General features: G+C 37.4%; 1 protein-coding gene across 3 annotated transcripts; it reads right to left on the reverse strand.

The window, feature by feature from the left end:
• Positions 1 to 2,559: 2,559 nt before the first annotated feature.
• LOC119745255 (ras-related protein M-Ras-like) lies at positions 2,560 to 21,826 on the reverse strand. Of its 3 annotated transcripts, none has more exons than XM_038221487.1 (7): positions 21,646 to 21,826; positions 18,934 to 19,103; positions 15,923 to 17,069; positions 9,086 to 9,239; positions 7,262 to 7,361; positions 6,801 to 6,883; positions 2,560 to 6,299 (listed from the first exon to the last, which is right to left on the reverse strand). In XM_038221487.1, exons 3-7 carry the CDS (start codon positions 16,119 to 16,121, stop codon positions 6,215 to 6,217), a joined length of 621 nt encoding a protein of 206 aa, XP_038077415.1. In that variant the 5' UTR covers positions 16,122 to 17,069; positions 18,934 to 19,103; positions 21,646 to 21,826; the 3' UTR covers positions 2,560 to 6,214. The 3 variants fall into 3 exon arrangements, with proteins under 3 accessions (XP_038077415.1, XP_038077414.1, XP_038077416.1); XM_038221486.1 differs by having other exon boundaries at positions 18,917 to 19,103; XM_038221488.1 differs by lacking the exon at positions 21,646 to 21,826 and adding an exon at positions 21,425 to 21,497 and having other exon boundaries at positions 18,917 to 19,103.
• Between the last annotated feature and the right edge of the window lie 640 nt (positions 21,827 to 22,466).

A 22,466-nucleotide genomic window follows, 5' to 3' on the forward strand; every position in this document is an offset into this window, starting at 1 on the left:
GGGGTTAGCCTTGCTTTTTTGGTTGAAAATTGGACGAAATATCATTTTATCTTAAATGTCCTAAAAATAAAATTGCAAGGGGTTAACCTTGCTTTTTTGGTTGAAAATTGGACGAAATATCATTTTATCTTAAATGTCCTAAAAATTAAATTGCAAGGGGTTAGCCTTGCTTTTTTGGTTAAAAATGGGACAAAATATCAATTTTCTAAATTGTCCTAAAAATTAATTGGTAAGGGGTTAGCCTTGCTTTTTTGGTTAAAAATGGGACAAAATATAACTTTTCAAAAATGTCCTAAAAATTAAATTGCAAGGGGTTAGCCTTGCTTTTTTGGTTAAAAATGGGACAAAATAGAACTTTTCAAAAATGTCCTAAAAATTAAATTGCAAGGGGTTAGCCTTGCTTTTTTGGTTAAAAATGGGACAAAATAGAACTTTTCAAAAATGTCCTTAAAATTAAATTGCAAGGGGTTAGCCTTGCTTTTTTGGTTGAAAATTGGACGAAATATCATTTTATCTTAAATGTCCTAAAAATAAAATTGCAAGGGGTTAACCTTGCTTTTTTGGTTGAAAATTGGACGAAATATCATTTTATCTTAAATGTCCTAAAAATTAAATTGCAAGGGGTTAGCCTTGCTTTTTTGGTTAAAAATGGGACAAAATATCAATTTTCTAAATTGTCCTAAAAATTAATTGGTAAGGGGTTAGCCTTGCTTTTTTGGTTAAAAATGGGACAAAATATAACTTTTCAAAAATGTCCTAAAAATTAAATTGCAAGGGGTTAGCCTTGCTTTTTTGGTTAAAAATGGGACAAAATAGAACTTTTCAAAAATGTCCTCAAAATTAAATTGCAAGGGGTTAGCCTTGCTTTTTTGGTTGAAAATTGGACGAAATATCATTTTATCTTAAATGTCCTAAAAATTAAATTGCAAGGGGTTAGCCTTGCTTTTTTGGTTAAAAATGGGACAAAATATCAATTTTCTAAATTGTCCTAAAAATTAATCGGCAAGGGGTTAGCCTTGCTTTTTTGGTTAAAACTGGGACAAAATATAACTTTCAAAAATGTCCTAAAAATTAAATTGCAAGGGGTTAGCATTGCTTTTTTGGTTAAAAATGGGACAAAATAGAACTTCTCAAAAATGTCCTAAAAATTAAATTGCAAGGGGTTAACCTTGCTTTTTTGGTTGAAAATTGGACAAAATATCATTTTATCTTAAATGTCCTAAAAATTAAATTGCAAGGGGTTAGCCTTGCTTTTTTGGTTAAAAATGGGACAAAATATCAATTTTCTAAATTGTCCTAAAAATTAAATTGCAAGGGGTTAGCCTTGCTTTTTTGGTTAAAAATGGGACAAAATATCAATTTTCAAAATTGTCCTAAAAATTAATCGGCAAGGGGTTAGCCTTGCTTTTTTGGTTATAACTGGGACAAAATATAACTTTCAAAAATGTCCTAAAAATTAATCGGCAAGGGGTTAGCCTTGCTTTTTTGGTTAAAAATGGGACAAAATATCAATTTTCTAAAATGTCCTAAAAATTAAATTGCAAGGGGTTAGCCTTGCTTTTTTGGTTAAAAATGGGACAAAATATAACTTTTCAAAAATGTCCTAAAAATTAAATTGCAAGGGGTTAGCCTTGCTTTTTTGGTTAAAAAATGGACAAAATAGAACTTTTCAAAAATGTCCTTAAAATTAAATTGCAAGGGGTTAGCCTTGCTTTTTTGGTTAAAACTGGGACAAAATATAACTTTTCAAAGATGTCCTAAAAATTAAATTGCAAGGGGTTAGCCTTGCTTTTTTGGTTAAAAATGGGACAAAATATCAATTTTCTAAAATGTCCTAAAAATCAATCGGTAAGGGGTTAGCCTTGCTTTTTTGGTTAAAAATGGGACAAAATATAACTTTTCAAAAATGTCCTAAAAATTAATCGGCAAGGGGTTAGCCTTGCTTTTTTGGTTAAAAATGGGACAAAATATAACTTTTCAAAAATGTCCTAAAAATTAAATTGCAAGGGGTTAGCCTTGCTTTTTCGGTTAAAAAATGGACAAAATAGATTTTTTCAAAAATGTCCTTAAAATTAAATTGCAAGGGGTTAGCCTTGCTTTTTTGGTTAAAAATGGGACGAAATATCATTTTATCTAAAATGTCCAAAAAATTAAATTGCAAGGGGTTAGCCTTGCTTTTTTGGTTAAAAATGGGACAAAATATCAATTGTCTAAAATGTCCAAAAAATTAATCGGTAAGGGGTTAGCCTCGCTTTTTTGGTTAAAACTGGGACAAAATATAACTTTTCAAAAATGTCCTAAAAATTAATCGGCAAAAGGTTAGCCTTGCTTTTTTGGTTAAAAATGGGACAAAATATCAATTTTCTAAAATGTCCTAAAAATTAAATTGCAAGGGGTTAACCTTGCTTTTTTGGTTAAAAATTGGACAAAATATAAATTTTGTAAGATATCCTAGAATTTACTTGCAATACAAATTGGGCAAAGATGTTAATATCCGAAATGTCACAAAAATAGCATGCAAAGGGGTAAAACTTGATGAGCACAAATATATCTCAGATATTTGGAATTAAAAAGTTGTTATCATTTATTTCAAATGTGAGCAGAATACAGTATACATGTAGATGTACAAATCTAACACACATAAATAGAAATTGCGATTTGTATTAATTACATTTCAAAGCAATGTATCATGTCGTTTTTATGTCAATGAGCAACTAAAGGCAGTTTACTAAGCACAGAATCCACAACGCCTTAAACAGCCAAACTATACCATTTGACAGCTTGTGACTGGATCTCCTATAAGATACGAGGCTTTGCATGATGGAGTATCGGTATCGTTTCGGTTTGCAGTAACACCACGTGGTAATAACTACTGCTTTAAAGATTGTAAGTACATGACAGTTCTAAAAGAACTTGTCTTTTAGAACTTAAAGCAGGACTGTTCTTATCAGAACAAAAGCTACTTGGCAAACGTCCTGCTTTTAGTTCTAAAAGATAAGTTCTTTTAGGACTGTTCTTATGTACTTAGCGAAATTTGATAATAAGCAGGACAAGTTCTTTTCAGAACTAAAAATCTTCTAAGCAGTAGTTATTACCACATGGTGTTACTGCAAACCGAAACGATATGGATCTCCTTAGTTTAGTTTTGCTGAAGGTTCATTTATTCAGCATTTGAACTTTGGCGTTCTATACTCTTTTTGAAGGATAGCTGACACTTCTCGACACAACATGCCTGTAGATATACACCAAGCAACAGGGCAAACAGTCAACTCTTGTTGATATAAACACTGTTAATACAAATTCCAGTTATAGAGTATCGAAGTGTGATGTCATTTAGAACCAGAAAGAGTTGTGCAAACGAATGGAGTACGTGGGCATGTTGGTTCATGGGTCCAGCTGACTTTGTATCAACGAGAGTCGACTATAATCCACAAGCAGTCTTGGTCGAAGAACGGATTTGGATTTACGCCCCTAATACAGCCGTTCCCTGACAAACATGACAAACATGATAAAGCCCTGGCACCTGCAGAATGGTTACTGTAAGCTCTGAGATCCAGTGCTGCATACATGTAGGTTGTTTGCCTCCCCATCGCTCAGTTTTTGTTCCAGAGGTTTCATTCCAAAACCATGAAAAATGTACACAATATACATGTACATGTAGGTTTGTACATGTACCGGTACATGCTATTTCTCAGAGGACCACGTTCTAAAACTGGCAACATTGACAATCTGCAAGGACCATTCAGCTTTATCATATTCAATCCTCCAGTAGACCACCGAGTGAAAAACTTGCTCTGAATTTCAGGATTTGTAGAGTTGTTTCCAGTATACATGTACATGTAGATGGTAAATGATATATAATGAACCTATTTGCAAAATGAAACTGTTGGCTTTACACAGAAACACGTGAAAAAGCACAATGCCGCAAGTCTGAGAAGCCTCTCTGGTAAATAAATCCAAAATAAGAGCAGGTTTTTCACTATTCCTGAATTTTCAATTCAAGAAACAGTTACTGGAAATAAACGTTTTCTTTGATTACTAAAATACATGCAGATAACATGTACCAACGATACCAATATGTACCTACATGTTCACCATTTAGAGTTACCAAATGAAATATATTACAAAACTGTACCAATATGTTTACGTAAAAAATAAATTAATTTTTACACAAGAAATAGTTCATTATGATTACTGCACAATTTGATATGAATGGGCTCCATTCGTTCAGATGTAAACTACCCATTTAATATGGGACACTGGCTAGGTTTCTTTCAGACCAGTCAAAACACCACTGGCATTGTTACCGCAAATGTTGCCACAATTACACAATTAAAAATAGAATTGGCAATGTTGTCAGACGTCTTGAGGCTACATAAAAAAATTTGCATTTTATAAAAATGGTTCAATGCAAAGCACCATCTCAAAGAAACAAATGTGATGCGAATACAATTATTTAATTTACATCAATTGCTATACTTACAGATTGAATTAATGCTCAAGACGGCCAAATTATTTGGAAGGCAAGTGAAGAGATGGATACTACAACAAATTGATAAGAAATAACAGAGTAAAATTTCAGAAGAGTTACAAATTTTATACAAATTACCCCAGTACACATATAATAGTGTACATGCTTGTGATGTGTTTAATATGTTTAAGGCGAGGGGGAAATCTTCAATTCTGCCTTTCAGGAATCCTAAAGTGCCATTTGAGGAACAAAATTTAACATGTTCACTTTGTGCATTGAAATTTGAGTTCACAACTTACATTACTGGATATTCCATGGACAAGTTTCAACAAGTTAAACACTAGTTCTTTTCTACACATTACATGTACACCCACAATGTACCATCACTAAATATTCACAGTCATTATCAATTTTTGACAGTTGAAGCAATTTCAAAAAGTCACAAAATATCTCCCACCAGGGGAGTCAATTGCAGGTATAAAAAATTTGAATGTTAAAAATTCTTCAGAGCAGGCATCACACATTATTAAAATCACAACAGCTACATGTAGATGGCACACTTTCTTCCAGCTTTTTAAATGGGCAGCTTGTTGAATTTCCAAATCATACTGCAACTGCACAAAACTTACTTTGAGAGTTTTTAATACGTTGCACTGGTAAGTGTGAATCCCTACAAATAATAAACAATGTTAATTTAACAAGAGTGGTTGCATTGCAGAGTTGGATAAGAACACAATCTATATCGATGCGACAATACACACACGTTGGCTCCATAGCACTGCAAATGAGTTGTAAGATCAAAGTGGAACGAACAAGACATCCCTAATAATAATCTACATGCTATCTCCGTGTTGTTCCATGTGCAATTCACATAGGTATGATTCTAGGTCCTTTGTGGCAGGGAGGTGGAGCCCCTCCCCCAGCATCATGGACCCCGTTTCCTAGGCAACATAATCACACACAAAGACAACCTGCGTCTGAAGAATTAGTTCTTCAATTTAAAGTGAATAAAAATCAGACGTGTATGTTTAGGGCCAGGCCCAACCGTTAAGTATAATTAATGGCTGACATGAATGCACTCGAAGCGACATGTCTGTAGTCATCATCAAGCCAAGGACTAAAACAACGAGAGGGAAGGTCAAGTCCAGAACAAGTCAATTCACGGGTCAGGTCACCTGTATGAACAATAACAAAGTACATGGAATGCCTTTGTCACATGACCTGAGAGTGGATGACTTGTGACTAAAGCCTAGTTTCCATATCGACGTAAGAAGCGCAGAGAGCAAAGCAAACAAAACCCCAAACTGCAACGCAGACATATGGAAACATTTCAACCGGAAATGTCACGACAACCCAGACAGACCCAAACTATTTCGCAGAGGATCGGCAAAGTTGAACCTGGTTCAACTTTGCCGATGGTTCCTGCGCAGTCTGTACAGTCTGCATAAGCTTAACGTCAATATGGAAACCAAGTTAAACTTGTACTCGTGCTCAAGAAATGTCTGTACCCATACTCACAGAATAAGTCAACAGACCCATCCATTAAGCCCTGCCCACTGATGTTATGACCAATCACAGATTCATGTCCAACATCCCTGCACAAATGTCTGACATGCATTGGAGCGGTGCATGTGTTTTTGCCCATGTGCAGAGTGGGTAGAGTCTAAAGGATCGGTCTAGTATGGGACCTGCAGTAATCCAAGACTACTCTATGCACTCCTATGACTACTTATCAACATGCAATCACAAGATGGCACACTTCTGTTGCTTGGTGCTACGCTTGCTTCTCCTGCTACGACGTTTAGCGGCTCGATCCACTGGTTGCCTCCTGCAGGTAAGAAAATAGACAAGAATATCATCAGGGATTTCTTGGAGGTAATCGTGGAAAAGAAGAGGTTCCCAGGAGCACACAAGTCTTCTTGTGCCAACCTTGAAGTGATCTGTCCATTTACCCTCCTATTCAAACATACATTCGCTGCAAAGTGGTCCTTTCAGTCAAAATCAGTCAAGTGACTGGTTTGTAGCAGTTAAGAGCTCCCAGCTAACATGAAGCAGGATCGACTGGCTGTGGCTGTTTATGTAGCTTGATACAGATATGCTTTGACTGTACGTGACTGATAAGCAGGCTGTGCCTACCACTTGCCTGCTTTTGTCTGAACTTGCTTTTGACTGAATTTGACTAGTCAAAGTGCTTGTTCCAAAAAATGATCTGACTGTTGGTGACAAGCCTGTGTAAAAGGCATTGCAGGGGAAGAGGATTGCTCTTTTGACTGTTTTGTGACTGTTCAGACAGCAGGCATGGCAGGAGGGTTAAATAATTTCACCTTACCTGATGACTCTAACCACCTCATGAAAAGCCCTGTCAATGTTCTGCGGCGGGTCCTTGGCACTTGTCTCTATGTAGGACGTTTTCTGCAAGGGAAAAAATTACAATGAAAATTAAAAAGGTAATCCCTCATCATTAGCATTGTAAGCGTAAACACCAAAAACCTGTGTTTAATGAGTAATTTCAATGAGCACGAATATGACTAGTTGGACACAGCTGACAAGGACATTTGAACAAATGTACAAATATCGGTAGTTAGAAAAGCACTGGGCAACTTCTTGCATTTGGTCAGCATACCTCCTCATCAAAACCTTCAGGATCCTGACCCATATAACCAGAAACAAGTATCTCAAACCGCATATGTACACGTACACATACATTTCAGTAAAGTAATAAACTTGTCATGGTTCAACACTGACTGGCTCGCAACAATAATTAAGATACATCATGACCTTTGACCTCACCCCAAGCTCTGCTGCTAATGCCTTGCCATCCTCTTCCGACACTTTCCGTTGGTGAACAAGGTCCACTTTGTTGGCAACGAGAATCATGGGATAGGCATCTCTGCAGATAAAAGTGAAGAAAATAAAATAGCAAATGTTGATTAACAATTGCAATACAGTAAAATGTGTCTGAAATAACAGGTAGCTTGCCTTTGCATGAATGGTGTCATCAGTACACAGTATACTCTGTTGGGGTTTACATGTAGGTCCATTTCAAACAAGATGTGATTTTTTTGTGTCAATTAGCTACATGTAAGTCAAATGTTATATTCACTATACAGGGTGACCCCACAAAAACGCAACCCTGAAACATTTGCCTTTTTTCAAAAACATGATCTGTGAATTGTTATGTTTTGGATATCAGCTCAAAGCCAACTTACTCAAAGCTGAGAGCTTTTTCATTCAAATACTGAAAAAATCATGAAAATAGCACATTGGTTTGCCGAGAAAATGCCAATTCTGATATCCAACACATAAAAATTCACAGATCATGTTTTTGAAAACGGAAATGTTTCAGGATTGCATTGGGGGGGGGGGGGGTAATCCTGTATGTAAAACGTAGGTACCTACTGTACAAGTACAAGTTTGCTGAACCTTTAAAACTCATGAATGTCAACTAACCAACCATCCAGCAATCAAGTGTTTCTTAATATTGGCACACATGTATTTGTCAAAGGTAAAGTGGTCTTGATAAAAAGGGGCCAGAAAAGAAAAACAAGTCCCATCCTGGCTCCAGGCATGACAGAATCCTCTTAACTGTTCCTGCAGAAATCTCCCAGTTCACCATTCTGGACATGAAACACATGACCTTTCTTTGACTGAGCTCTGTGTAGGGATGTATTATCAATGTGACATTTTGCTGGGTAATTGACAGTTTGACCTGCGGCCCTGATTAAGCCAATCGTGATTTTTCTACATGAAAAGGATTTAGACAAATGCAGTCAGTATTTTCAGGTGCAAGTTGTGTTTCTGGAGCACTACGTATTGGCATGCATACATGTACATGGGTAGTGTACACACATGTACGTGTAACTGTCTCTCTCTGAATTGAATTCAAACTCACAAAATATGAAAACTTGGGAGGTTGAAAGGGTAGTTTGTTTACATGTACATGAGTGCATCACAGTTGAAACATGTCAGGTGTATTATTCTCTGATGAATCCATGAAGCCAGAGACTGCTTGGGTGGTTTGGGTGGTACTAGGAGTACATGTACATGTATGTAACAAACAGGCCGGTTTGGGATTTCAGTATGTGCAGTGACTGATGACTTTAGTTGCTTTCATGTCAGAGAGGACTTTTCAAACTACAACACCCAACCCCGCGGCAGACTCACCCCGGGCACATCCCGGAGCAACTTTTGATTTTTCACCCTCGAGTTCAACCCCGCACCTTTTCAGACTCGTTTTGCGCAAACCGTGTTTACATGTATCTTGCCCCAGGGATGTGCACGACCGTTTCTCACTTCAGTTTTTTAACCCTTAAGGCAACACTCATATAAAAAATGTTGAGCTCTTAATTGCCAAATTCATATATATTTAAAAAAAAAAAAACATCAAAATTGCAACAAAACGTGCCTCATTAAATCCTTGAATGTACAATGCACGTTGAGTCCTGGTGAGAACTTCAAGTGTGAAACATGGCTTATTTTCACCCTGAGTCGCCCAGGGGACATCCCCCTGCCCCCCCCCCCCCCCCCCCCGACATTTTGTCCAGTGTGAAAAGGCTTTATGATGCACAGCACATCTCCAGTAACTGTACTATTAAGAGTCCACGCCCTACATACCTGTCTTTAACTCGGAGTATCTGCGTGTAGAAAGACTTGGTATTCTCAAAGCTGGCTTTATCAATGACTGAGTAGACAATCAAGAAACCGTCTCCTTTCCTCATGTATTGCTCCCTCATGGCGCTAAACTCCTCTTGTCCAGCAGTATCCAGTACTACATGTAAAAAACAACAAGTTACAACGAAGCTTTAAAATAAATGTACAAAACTTCAAAACACTTTCTTAACAGATGACATTTTCTGACATTTCGAGAGGGAAAGTTCACCGTCTCAAAATGATTTTCAGGAACAGGAATAACAGAAGACTCAGCATACATTACATGGTAGGAATGGCGTTGAAAGCTGGAGGATCCCCCCCCCCCCCCCCCCCCCCCCCCCCGTCCTTTTCCCCTTTTTTTAATATCTGGTCAATAAAGCATTAACTGAATTGTGTAGCTGTGGCATTGATGTTTGGACAGTGTTGGTTCTGGCCAATTTTGGAAGCTACCGTATTTAATACATTTAGCATCAATTTCCACTAGCCAACATGTGTAAAAACTGTACAAATTATCACATTTGAATATCATCACCCACAAAACAGAACTATTCAGCAAAAAAAATCCCGTACATGTACTATACATGTACATTGTCAGTGCACAACCTATTGTCGGGCATGAACTACTCCAATTACAAAATTAATTTGCCAGCATTTCATTCAATAATTGAATTGTGGTCACTGCAGCCCAGCATACAAATTGGCTGGTTTCCTTCTCTCTGGTCCCACAGAATCACACTGTTGAGTGACCTTCCACAAGGCACCGGAAGTTTCATGGCCCAATGATTTTCCCCCACATCCTCACAAATAATAAGGACCCCATGTTATGATAATGCCCCCAGCTATATAGAGCAGCCATGGGTTAATAAGGCTATTAGCAACACCTGTGGGCACTGGTGGGGTCATAAACCACAATGTAATAATAATTCTAGGAAGTGGGAATATTCTGTTTTATGTTTACAGTGTACTGTATACGTGTAAGTGCAAGTATAATTTAAAAAAAAATCATACCAAAAATCTGTGTGCACACATATACATGTAGAGTGTAAATTTTAGTCGAACATGAGACATTGTCTGATAAATTGTCTTCAGGAACCAAAACGGTTACCCTTGCAATCAAGTTACATGTACCGGGTACCGGTAATCGTAATTGGATTGTGACAGCTAAAAACTCATTTGACAGTTCTTCTAACTTTAGTCACAGCAGTTTTCGTGGCTCCATACTAATTACTGGTATAATTTCACTCTCTGCATGCATACATACATTGTGCTTGATAACAGCTTTGAAGTTTTCTCCACACTCTTTTGATTTAATATCTGTTAAGATTCATTAATTAATACAGGTGCACATACAGTACTTACAAAGTTAAGTACATGTAAATGGTTTTACACATGAAATGTTATAAACTTCATCACACTGATCTATGCACAAGTAAAGGTAACCAGAGTTAGCCAAAGTTGACCACTGCAAGAGAAAGAAGAGGGCAAGGTGATAATCGATTACTCTCCAGATGATAACAGCGGGGTCATGAGTATTGATGTCATGAATGGTAACATCTATTATGGGCAGATATTGATCTGGCAAGGTCACACAAAACAGAATAGTGGGTGCCCTTAGAAGGCCATCTGGGGCTACATGATATACATGTACATGTACCGTACATGTACATGGGTGTACATGTACATGTACATGTACGTGTACATACATGTATGTACATTAAACATGTGTATGGGTTGCAAGCAAAAAGGCTTTAGAGTCTCCAATGCCCAAACTTTGTGCATAAACTGAATGGAGATTTCACCTCGGGTTCATTAACACCATCTCAAAGGTTGATGGCACGAGGGGGGGGGGGGGGGGGGGGGTGAGATGAAATGTCATTTCCATTTCCTGATGAATGGTTCAAGGATGAGATTGAATTTCCTTTTCTTTTGCACACAATGAGGAGAGGGAAAAATCAATCATCTTGAGTACCATCAGAGAGAGAGAGAGAGAGAGAGACAGCCGGTTCAAATTCAATTCAGGTACATGTGTATTTCATGAGGGTTACTACATGTACATGTGCATACATGTACATGTATTAGGTATGTGTGTACATGTAAAATAGGTTGTAAATTGAAATAGAGGAGTGTGTTTAGTTGTATCACAAATTGAATGGAATTAAGGTTTCTGTTCTAATTTTTTTTTATCATACCGGTAGATTAGGAACAAAATACTTCAATACCTTGAAATACATATATTGAAGTGATGGGTACAAAACTGGGGTTCACTTCAACAAATTCTTTTTCAGTAGGGTCAATTAGATTATATTTTTTTTATCTGAAAAAAATTGTACATTTTTCTGTAACTAAAAAGAAAAACCTTTGTGAATGATAACCAAAACACACCCAACAAAAGGGAAAGTAAATGTTTACAAATAGAAATACATAGAGCTTGCCTAGTATGAATTTCAATTATTTCAAGGCCATTACAAAATTTGACTGTGTAAGTTCTAGCTGACAGAAGCTGTATAGAATTCCAACGACTCCACATGACTGACTGAGACATGTCTGGAATTTTATTTTGTTCATACCAGGTTTGTTCAGCACAAAGCAATATTCAAAAGGTTTTCTAACAATAGACATGCATACCGGGTATACTTTACATGTACAATCTTTTTAGCCCCCAAATTACTAGAGTTACATGTACTGTACCAATACTATGTGCTGCTGACTAAGTGAATTTCTGGCTTGGTTTTTATCAACAATAAAATATTTATTTCCTTAGGGCTTTTTTCTTTGGATGAATATGCGTGAACTTTTATCATAATCAAAGTATTGAAACATTTGGCATTTTTTAATTTTAATCCTAAGGGTCACAAGTCATCCAAGGCAAACTGTATGCTCTATTCAGTCAACAAATACTGTACTGGTACATGTATGTACATACATAAGGCACAAGTTTCCAGTTTTTTTAAATCAAGATATATTAAGTGGTACAGTGTATGGTACCGGTACATATGTTTGTATAATTTTTTTTTTAAGTCATTAATCTCAACTGAATCATTTTTGTTATGTAAATCATTCCTTACAGTAAGGTTCATCAATCACAAAAATTACATGAAACATGTAGCAAACTGTACTGTACCTTACATTTGTTACACGTGTATCTATAGATGCATGTACATTCGTTTCTGAATGACATAGGTCCCTGTGTACTACAGTACATGTACATGTACATGTAGTTGACAAACATCATGCACGTGATGGAAACTTAATCCCTCCACTCCTCCAGGAAGATTGCTTTCCAACCGGAAATCTGACCTGATCAGGAAAGGGGCTTACAACCAACTTCTTTTTTTTTTCTTCCTTTTTTTTTGGGTGGATCATATTTTCTACCGATGAAGGAAATTAATCCAAGTTTTTAGCTTGGAGGGAAATGAGTTGAACAATTTGTAAAGTTCTGCAATTCATTAGACATGTAATGATCTGTCACCCAATTGAAATCTTGAAATTTTGAGTTTCTCACACCTCACAAGTTGAAAATTTAGTGGCAAAACAAGTGGAAGTCACACAAAAGAAAAATACTAAAAAGTTAAAAACCAAGAGATACCGTAATTGAAAAAAAGACTATCATCAAAATCATGAGCAAGTATTTTAACTGTACATTTTGTTTGTAAATAGACAAAGTACCGGTATACTAGACTGTGAATTTTCAATTGTTTATTTTGTTTTTGGTACTGAACTTCTGCCACTGAACGGTTTAGCAGGTTTGATTTTCTGTACAATTCCACTTGGGAAGTGAGTGAATACCAAGTGTCAGGAGGTCACATGACTGAAGCACAATGCCCATATTGTACTTCCTTGTCAGGGCAACAGCCTCACCAGGCAGACAACCCTATTGTTAAATCCGGTACAAAGTTTGTCAGAATGAAAAAATAATGGGGGGTTTGCATTCCTGAGATTGTGGGTCTTTTGAAAATCTTATTCTTGGTTATTTGAACCAATTTCCAAAGCTTTATTTTAGATTCAAAAAGTAATCAATAGGGCAATTCCACACCAAAGTGGACATGACACCAAAAAATTCAAATACATGTGACTTAAACAAATTTGGCATCAAATGAAAGCTAAAAGTCTATATTTTCAAGATTTGAAGTCGGAATTTTATTTTTTATACAATTCAGTACCAAAAAATAGGATTATGTCATAATCCTGTTTTAATCCTAAAAATGTGATTAATAGTGATATGAAAGTATTCTACCAGTACACACACAAAAATATGTACTAATGCCATCAGTTTCTGTCATGAGAAAGTATTGGTCTTGAAAAACCGACTAAAACTTGTTTTTAACATTTTGCGTAATTTGTTTCGCTTCAGTGACTTCTAATATTTCAGCCTTCAAAAATGTCCTTCCGTTACCGAAAAAATACATATTTTTAATTTATTTTTAAAACTTGCAGTATGAATGCATTGAAAGTTATTGTGCAAAGCAAGTTTAGGTAGGCCTTCAATATTACATTATAACTGACACTGCTGTACTTCTCGTTTTTTAATTACAATTAATTAAATCACGTCCTTCCGTTACCAAATTGGTAACGGAAGGACAGTAACGGAAGGACAAATCGTATTTTTATCAAATGTTACGACATTTGCGCTCATGTTTGAAAAATGAAAATCACTGCAAATACATGCATGTATAATCAGCATTGAAAGGACATTCATGTGACCCACCTTCACAAAAGCGGGATAAGCAGGGCAAGGTGTTTATTACAAAGGATGGCACAGGCATATACAACATGTACAATGTACATGTACATATATGCCGATGTACCAGTACTTGTACATGTATGGAGTTGTTGCAGAAAATCAAATCATAAAGTTGCTGCCATCAGCATTCATGGACAATAGAGAAAGATACAAATTCTGTGAAGCCATTCCGGAAGCAAATTAAGTCAAAAATGAGATGGCAGAAAGTACCGGTACTTTGGGGCACTTTCATTCAATTTACATGTGTAAGACATGTGAGGTGTAATCTTTGACAAATTATGCCCAAGTTAACAATTTCAGTTTGGATGTTTATAAATTAATTGTTACTACTCTAAATCATTGTAATTTGATTTCAAACATTGATTTTAGAGTTTAATTAAAAGCAACACTTAACTGAAGCCATCAGTTCTACCGGTAGATGTTTTTACCTTAAATGTACATGTAGGCTGGTCGCCGCCCCCCCCCCCCCACCCTTTAGGTAAACCACTGAACCTACCGGTATTATTAAAAGTTGTTGGTGAACATGTAACCAATATACTCAAGTGCTCAAATACTGTGTATTTAAACTTTTAAGGATTGAGGTGATGGGTTTGAAGTCCATTTCTGTAGTTGTCTTGTGTTCGTGAATTATGTGTTTGGGGTTGTTTTCGTTTTTCTTTTGTTATTAATTAGCAGGCTTCTATCTTTATCTCAATAGTTTCTTGGGTATAACTATTTATGCCAGGTCTGCATATTGTTGATTTCACATTCAGTTACACATTTCAGCAATTTGTTTCACTTGTATAATTAGTGTAAATTCACATTTTGTTCATGCTATAATTGAGTAAACCTTTTGTCCTTCCGTTACCGTCCTTCCGTTACCAAATTATAATCTGCTTAAAACGTTGTAATTATATTACTGAAACACTTTAAGTCAAATGAAAGGCGGTACAGTATAGATAAAGCTTCAGGGATTCCATTTCCTACCTTTTAAATATAATTGCCCCATAAAATTCACAGAGTTTACGCAAAACGCGAGTAAGTTGGAAAACCCTTGTCCGTTTTACCGTCCTTCCGTTACCGACCTCATTAATATTCATAATTCATAAACGGGAGGCATTCATGCCCCCCAAAAGTGTGGAAAATGAAAGTAGCATTATAGCAATACAATTGTGACATTTGTTTGCTGTAACTATGAACAGTGTCTGTGACACACACGTTTGAAATTTTGTTTAATGAGTGAAAACGTCCTTCCGTTACCTCGGAATTGCCCAATAGACAAAAATGCAGCCTTGACATACAGCACACCTTCAACCAGCACTCATACAAAATTTAAATTAGAAAAGTCAGTAAAATCAGACTTTTCTTGTATCAATTAAAACCTCACTGGAATTTGCTGAGGAACTTTGTAATGCAAAATGAGACAACCTCAATAATTGTCCATACATATGTACAGTATTTACATGTACATACCGGTACTGTACCGGTACATGTATACAATGTGCATTCTCTGCTTAAAAGCAAGGTGCACACTTTGTGAAGACACCGACCTTTACCTTGCTTACATGTACTTTAGTTACATGAATGAGCAAATGGAGACAACAGATTTGCACATCAAAAACATTTGAAAAGTATTGTACAGAGCTCACATCCATTCGTGAGCCTTAACCCCAAATCCATGGTGTTTTTTTGGCTAGGTAATCCACAAAAACCAAACCATGCAGTAAAACCAGTGGTACCTACATGTATGTACCTTTACAAAATTAGGAATCAAAGCCTACAGTTCATTACGAAATGTACAATGTACAAAATGTACATGTAGCTCAGGCAGTCTCAAAACCAGGAAAATGAGGAACACACTTCCAAATCAGCATTTCAGAGGACACACATTTGTGTTCCTGCATATTGGTGGGTTTCGTAAAGGATTCAGATAGGTTCCCAATCAAGTTCCCAGGTAGTTACATGTAGAATTAATTAACCCTAACTCCCTAGGGGGTATGCAAAATCATATTAAAAGTAGACGATTCAGGACTGTTAGAGCTACATGTATTAAAAAATCAGAAGGGAGACTGTATGCTTACCATCTAGGATGCACCATTCTCCATCAATCTCTGTGTGCTGAATATACGAATCTTCGATAGTCGGGTCGTAGTCGGCAACAAACATCTTCTGGAAGAACTGTATTGTGATGGCACTTTTCCCGACACCTCCATCCCCGACAACCACCAACTTGTATGTCGTCAGATTGTCCCGAGACATATCTTGCAAAGCGTTGGACATTTTCTGTCTTCAAAGTTGTTTGGCAAGTCCTCACGCGATTACTACAGGTACAAGTTCAAGGTAGTCAATTTCTTTTGAACAGGGACTTAAGATTTGTTATTTTTTACCAATCTCACAGTCTCCTCAGATGATGAATTGAAGTGCTCAACTGCATTTCCAGATCAGATCTGGTTTGTTCATTGCTAGTTCCTTTAGGCATAAATCAATGTCTCTTTGCTGACAAGAGATAAGACGTTTTGATGGAACGCCTGTCGTTTTTATTGAAGGCTACAGCCGGTGGAAATAGTGTTCATGGGTGACCTTTAAATAGTCTCAATGAAGGTGGAGCCATACACTGTTCTGATTTAAAGCAGAGGTATTTGTTTAATATTCAAGTTCTGTCACCAAAAGCAGCAAACAAAGGATTTGAAACTGAGTTCTGTCATGAATTACTAATCTTCCACTACCCACTTAAGTAGCTATTGACATTTCATGTCCAGAAAAATAATTGAAGTTTTATCCAGGTGATGCGCACTGAAATTTAATTGATAAATTAATTCATCACTGCCAGTGTGTTCCAAATTTTTCTTGAAGTGCATCAAAAATTTACCAGATGCGGAAATGAGACTTACGCATGAGCATCAAGCTGATCTATTGCTTGGGAATCATTTCATTTCCACAGTCCATCCACTGTAACTCCCTCGTGTAGACGTAGGATAATGCTTGGTGAATAAAACCACAGATTCCAAACTGAAATTACAAACAACATCCGGTTGTTTACCTCCCTCGTAGAGAAATCTCTTTATCCTTCCAAGAACTGATGTGAAAAATTCAGTGCTTTCCAGAGAATCTGTGACCTACTTGGATCCCGGGATCAGTGTGTTTTCTTGAGCTGAGCTGTTGTGGCCACAGGAAATCGGGGTTGTTGACAGAAGGCAGGGGGCAAACTGAAGTGGGTACACTGCAAGTCTGCATGAGAAAAGAAAGCAAGCATGAGGAGTAAATGTACGCACATAAACTGATATCATGATCCCTCAGTGCTCATTTGGGTTGTTGAAACGGGTATGTTTTGCTTTGAAGGAAATGCTGAAGGATGTGAGACATTTATGCAGTCCTGTCATTAAGGACAAATTCATATTCTTTCTTATATGGAGACAAATTACATGTTTTAATGTACGGGTTGTCGTACATGTCAAACGATTGAAGTTAATCCATGCATGTAGTATATTGTGTACAGCACATGAATTAACATTTAATGTGCCTTCTTTCCCTAACGTTGTCCACTTTTATTTTCAGAGCCAAATACATTCCTGCGTTGTGCAACCACAAAGCACATCAGATCAATCTTCCTTAGACAATCTGCAATACCCATTGCATCAATGACACAATTCCAGGAAATAATCATCATCGTCTACCACCATCGTCTACCACCATCGTCTGGCCACAGTACATGTACATGTATGTCTAGTCATTGCTCCATGGTCTAGTGTAATCTGCAAAGCCATATACACCCCCCCCCCCCAGGAAAAAGCCCTGTAGGTCTATCTATGGTCTATCATGAGGTGGCAGTGAACAAGTTTTGTGAAATTATAATTGCAATGACAATCAACATTTTATTGTATCACACTACACTATCGTTATTAACCCAAAACCCCTAGGCCCTTTTGGCTAGGAACTATCCTCAATCCTGCAAAATCCTCTAAAGATCACTGTTAGGCCTATGGGTTGAGGCAGTGCCAATGACATTCAGATTCAGAAGCAGTGCGGATGATATTGAGCATAATGGGGGGCTCAATTATGCAGAGCTGAACATAAACAATGCTGGGCACAGCCTACAACCTCCACACAATGCATCCTCCAAAATCAACGGACACTTTTTGCCATTTACCGTAGCCCCAACCCTCTAAAATCCTCCTAATCCACCTGTAGGGTTAGAGTTATTTTTATTTTCCACTTTACATGTACATGTACATGCCCTCATATTCGCCAAATTACATTTAGGCCTATAATGTACAATGTAAACCCCCCAAAACCCACATGTAACACAAATTTCCAGTATGCCAAATAAAGTTCTACAAACACACCAATATGAAATTAAAAAGTACATCATGTACCGGTATGTATTATTACAATCTCATTTTATGTAATGTTCATTAAACGCAAACAGCGTTGTAATTTGAAACTTTTCCCTACAGGGACTGGAGTCTGTGTACATTTGACTATCCACAAAGCTTGAGGCTCTTCAGACATCTTGAGTACCACTACATGTACTTCCCCCTAACCCTAACCATCAGGCATGATTGGGTAAGGCATTGAATGCTGTCATGGCTGTTTTTAGAGCCACCCCCCCAAAAAAAAAATTTATTTTAAAAATAAACACCCCAAGTGTTTTAAATGCATCTCATGCACTTCCTGCATTTATTGCATGACTGCAAATTGAAGGACCATAAAAAAAACATGTCAAGCACTAGAGAGAGAGCATGCTTTTGAAGTCAACGTGAATTTATGATGACCAACAAGCTGCGTCTGAATTGCACTTATAAAACAAACTTCAAAACTGCATAAATTAGGTTATCGAAAAACAAGGGAGCCAGAGGTTAAAACTATTTGTTTTTAATTCATTTCAGATTGAAGCAATCCTTTTAGGTCCCTCCTGAAACATTTATCCAAAACAATTTTTTACATTGTTTGAAGTTATAAATAAGCGAACATTTAAGCATGTATCAAACTTTGATTGATTAAAGTGATCTTCTGTCACTAGAAATCGCTTTTTTGCTGTGTTTTCAAAAAGAAAACAATTCGGAAATATAACTTACCCAGTACAAAGACTCACTTTTTTGGCTGAGCAAATCAATCCAGTGATCTCCCTGTTGTAGGCCTACAGTACTCTCAACAAAGTGGCTCAAAAAGCATGTCTGTGCATAAGATCACTTCCGAGCTGCATCATCGTGATCAAGTGCTCTGGAATGACAGACTGGTTTCGCTGGCACCTTAAACCCTAATCTGCAGAGAGGCGACAAAGAATGAGGAAAGGTTTCAGTCAATCAGTCTACATGTACATACATACTGTACAATGTAGGAACTTGCCTCAACAAATAGGGGTAAATGTGAAAGCCATTACAAGTGGCATATTTGCCCTACAGGCTTGCAACGTGTTAGTATTGTGAGATTTCTTTGAATTTGTGATGTTTGTTGTGTACATGTACATGTACATGTATGAACCATATGTAAAAGCTAGCAACTGCTACTGCCACATTAATTCACATGCATCAGCTTCATAGACATTGACCCACTATCACAAAACAGGATTACAAATTTTACAACGTACATGTTGGAAAGATGTGACAATTTTACAAATTTAAGTAAACTGTCAAAGTTGAGGTTAATGTACATGTACTCAATCTCATTAGTGAAGAACAAACTACATACATGTACAAAAAGTGTACTGCATGTACCAGTACATCACATGTACTCTTGTGTATACATTAGCCAGAATGCAGTACAGTTCTGATAATACTGTGTGCATTTTGAAAGCACTTCAAACCACAAACTAGCCAAATGAGCATGCACTAAAATGTTAGTTCCCATAATTTAACAAGTACCTCTCTGACAAAAGAAGAGGAAGTTGCCTGCATAAAGCATTACAACACACTTCAACCACAACACGTGAGTGTGTACAGAGCACTGTCAAAGTCCCTACAGTCCAGCAACCCCTCCTTTCAGACCTTGTTGTACTGTAAGCAGGCATTTTTCATTCAGAGTACCGGTTTCTTTTTCTGGGTTATTCCATCCACATGCTGAAAGCAATTTCATGCCACAGTGAAATTCTAAGGGTTTTTCCTCCTCTGCAAACAGCAGAAAGTGCACTTGTGTATTTTAATGGGGAGGATTGGGGGAGGATATGCTTTGTGCACGTGTAGGTTATTCTGGTAGGAAAAGGGGATAGGCAAGGGAATTAGCTTAATACTAAGTTACATACATGTTTCATGACTTGTTTTGGTTGAGAAGCAGAACTTACAATGTATACATGTATACAAGTAACGCACACAAATTACAATGTACATGTAATTTCGTAGAAAATTTGGCTAATTTTTGTATAAACTTTGCTCTGGAATGTACATGTACTTGAGTAAGGCTACCCGTATGCTTAAACAGGCATGCAACTGGGAAGTCACAAAAAAAGAGGAAATTCAAATTTTCTTATAATGTTTTGGAAACAAATAAACAGACAATAGGCCTATAATTGTACATTGACTTTGCAAAGTATGTTGCAAATGTATAAATTAAAAAAAAAAAAAAAATAGGAGAGGGGGAAAATGGAGGGGGCTTTGAAAAGAAACTGGTTTATTTTTTTCACTTGGCCTAAAGACTTCTTTATTTTTCAACTGAAAGTCTTTAAGTTGATAGCAAATTCTAACGTAATGGTTATTTAAACAGGGTTTTGATATATGAATGGAACTTGTAAAACATACCAGGGGAGTCCTATAAAACTACAGTACACAACAGCCCCATAAAAGTGGCCAATTTACTGGACTACCTCGGAGCTCCGTAAATAAAGGCCACACTGTCAAATTTACTAACACCGGCAGAAACTATTACAATTTTTTTTTCACATTTTCAGAATGCGTGCATAGTTGATTTATGCTTTCATAACACACTCACCCTCTTAATAACAAATTCAGAATTTGCCGCATTTGTCAGTTGTCCAGCTTTAGCATAATTTCCAGCTGAATGTGGATGTTTCTTGGGATCAGGCTGTTTGTAACTCGATTGCAACCATGTTCCAAAGCCCTCGCGCAAATCCTTCCTGTACATAGTTGCCCTCATGCGTGTACCGTCGGCCAGCTAGCCGTATGATGCACGTACCGGTACGTATATCGTGCATACATCGTACGGCTAGCTGGTCGACGGTACACGCATGAGGGCGCTCTATACAGGAAGGATTTGCGCGAGGGTATCGTTCAGCTGGAACACGGTTGCAATCGAGTTACACACAAACTGATGCCAAGAAACATCCACATTCAGCTGGAAATTAAGCCAAAGTTAGACAACTGACAAATGCGGCAAATTCTGAATTTAATATTATTATTAATGATTAACATTAAAATCAACTCTGCATGAAGTGTTTCAGTCTCCATGGTCTCACTGTGAAATGTTACTGTGAGTGTTACTTTAGATTTAGTGTTACTAGTGTTAGTATTTTTTGTGTGGCCTTTAAGGCTTTATTTAAAATTAATTATTTACGGATGTAGTTCAGTAAATTGGCCACAATTATGGTGTTAAGTACACGATTGCCCATCAGTCCATGATCATCCAACCCTAACCTTAACCTGCAACCTATACATCCCATTGCTTGCAGCATGCTTGCAGTAAATGATTCAGATCCAGATCTTGACAACGCAGGCTTCGCCCGGCCGGCCGCGCGCCGCCGCCACGCCCCTCCCTGTACGAAGCTTGCACTATGGTTTCCCTTCAGTTGAGTCGTCTGTAGGGACGCTGCCGCTGGATCTGGAACTGAATTGGGGGGAAATGGAAATTAACTCACCGTTAGCTGTTCCCAAGCCCACTGCTTGCCACATGTATGTCAGTCCACAGTGCGATCCGTTAACATGTCAAGGCATGTCTGTCTGTTGAAATACCTGAACAAAAAGTGAAATATTTGCGAAGTCCAAACTCCTCAACTCATAATACGTGTAATATGCGTACTGTATGATCGCGCAACTGGTATCCAGTATGATGTGAATAAAGTATACGAAGACAAGCTGTGTAGACCAGCGAAATTTAAGCCGCCGTTTGTACCACGAGAGGGCGATATGGGAAAGTTGCGAAACGAATGTCAGACTGCTCAGACCATGTGTCGATCAGACCATGGAGGAAGGAACGCGCGGCGGGCCAGCCGATTTGGGGGGTTTGGGGAGCAACGGCACCCCCCCCCCCCAAAAAAAGACAGTTAGTGGTTCGTTTTGTCTCCTCTGTACGTCTCCCAGCTCTGTACGTGCTCAGCACATTTTGGAGTGGTCTGAACACGGAGCATTCTCTCGTAGTAAAATTAGAAATATATTTTTAAAAACGTTCTCATGTAAAGTGTACAGACTATATATAACTCAGGACCAAATTTATCCTCTCCATTCCTCCGCACAGGAAGATGTTGTGCACTCCCCACTCACACAAACCGTTTCACTTTTTTTTTAAATTCATCTACAAGTAAAATACATGTCTTATCAGATAAATACCGTTTGCATGTTGATATTATCAGATTAATACTTTTAAAATAATTTAATTAATACATGTATATCGGAAAGCTGCTTGTAATTTTATACAATGAGAAGCTTTATGATAGATCCAATACCTTTTTGTTTTTAAATT

This window comes from Patiria miniata, unplaced genomic scaffold (assembly GCF_015706575.1).
Source record: "Patiria miniata isolate m_02_andy unplaced genomic scaffold, ASM1570657v1 HiC_scaffold_7, whole genome shotgun sequence".
NCBI classification, from domain to species: domain Eukaryota; kingdom Metazoa; phylum Echinodermata; class Asteroidea; order Valvatida; family Asterinidae; genus Patiria; species Patiria miniata.

Bases quoted from the DNA above. Each gene is read 5' to 3' on its own strand.
- LOC119745255 (XM_038221487.1), bottom strand. From the start codon at position 16,121: ATGTCCAACGCTTTGCAAGATATGTCTCGGGACAATCTGACGACATAC. The intron at 6,884-7,261 runs GTGAGGTCAAAG...TTTCCCTTGCAG, and splicing joins CATTAGCAGCAGAGCTTGGG to AAAACGTCCTACATAGAGAC. The intron at 6,300-6,800 runs GTAAGGTGAAAT...TCTTACCTGCAG, and splicing joins GAGGTGGTTAGAGTCATCAG to GAGGCAACCAGTGGATCGAG.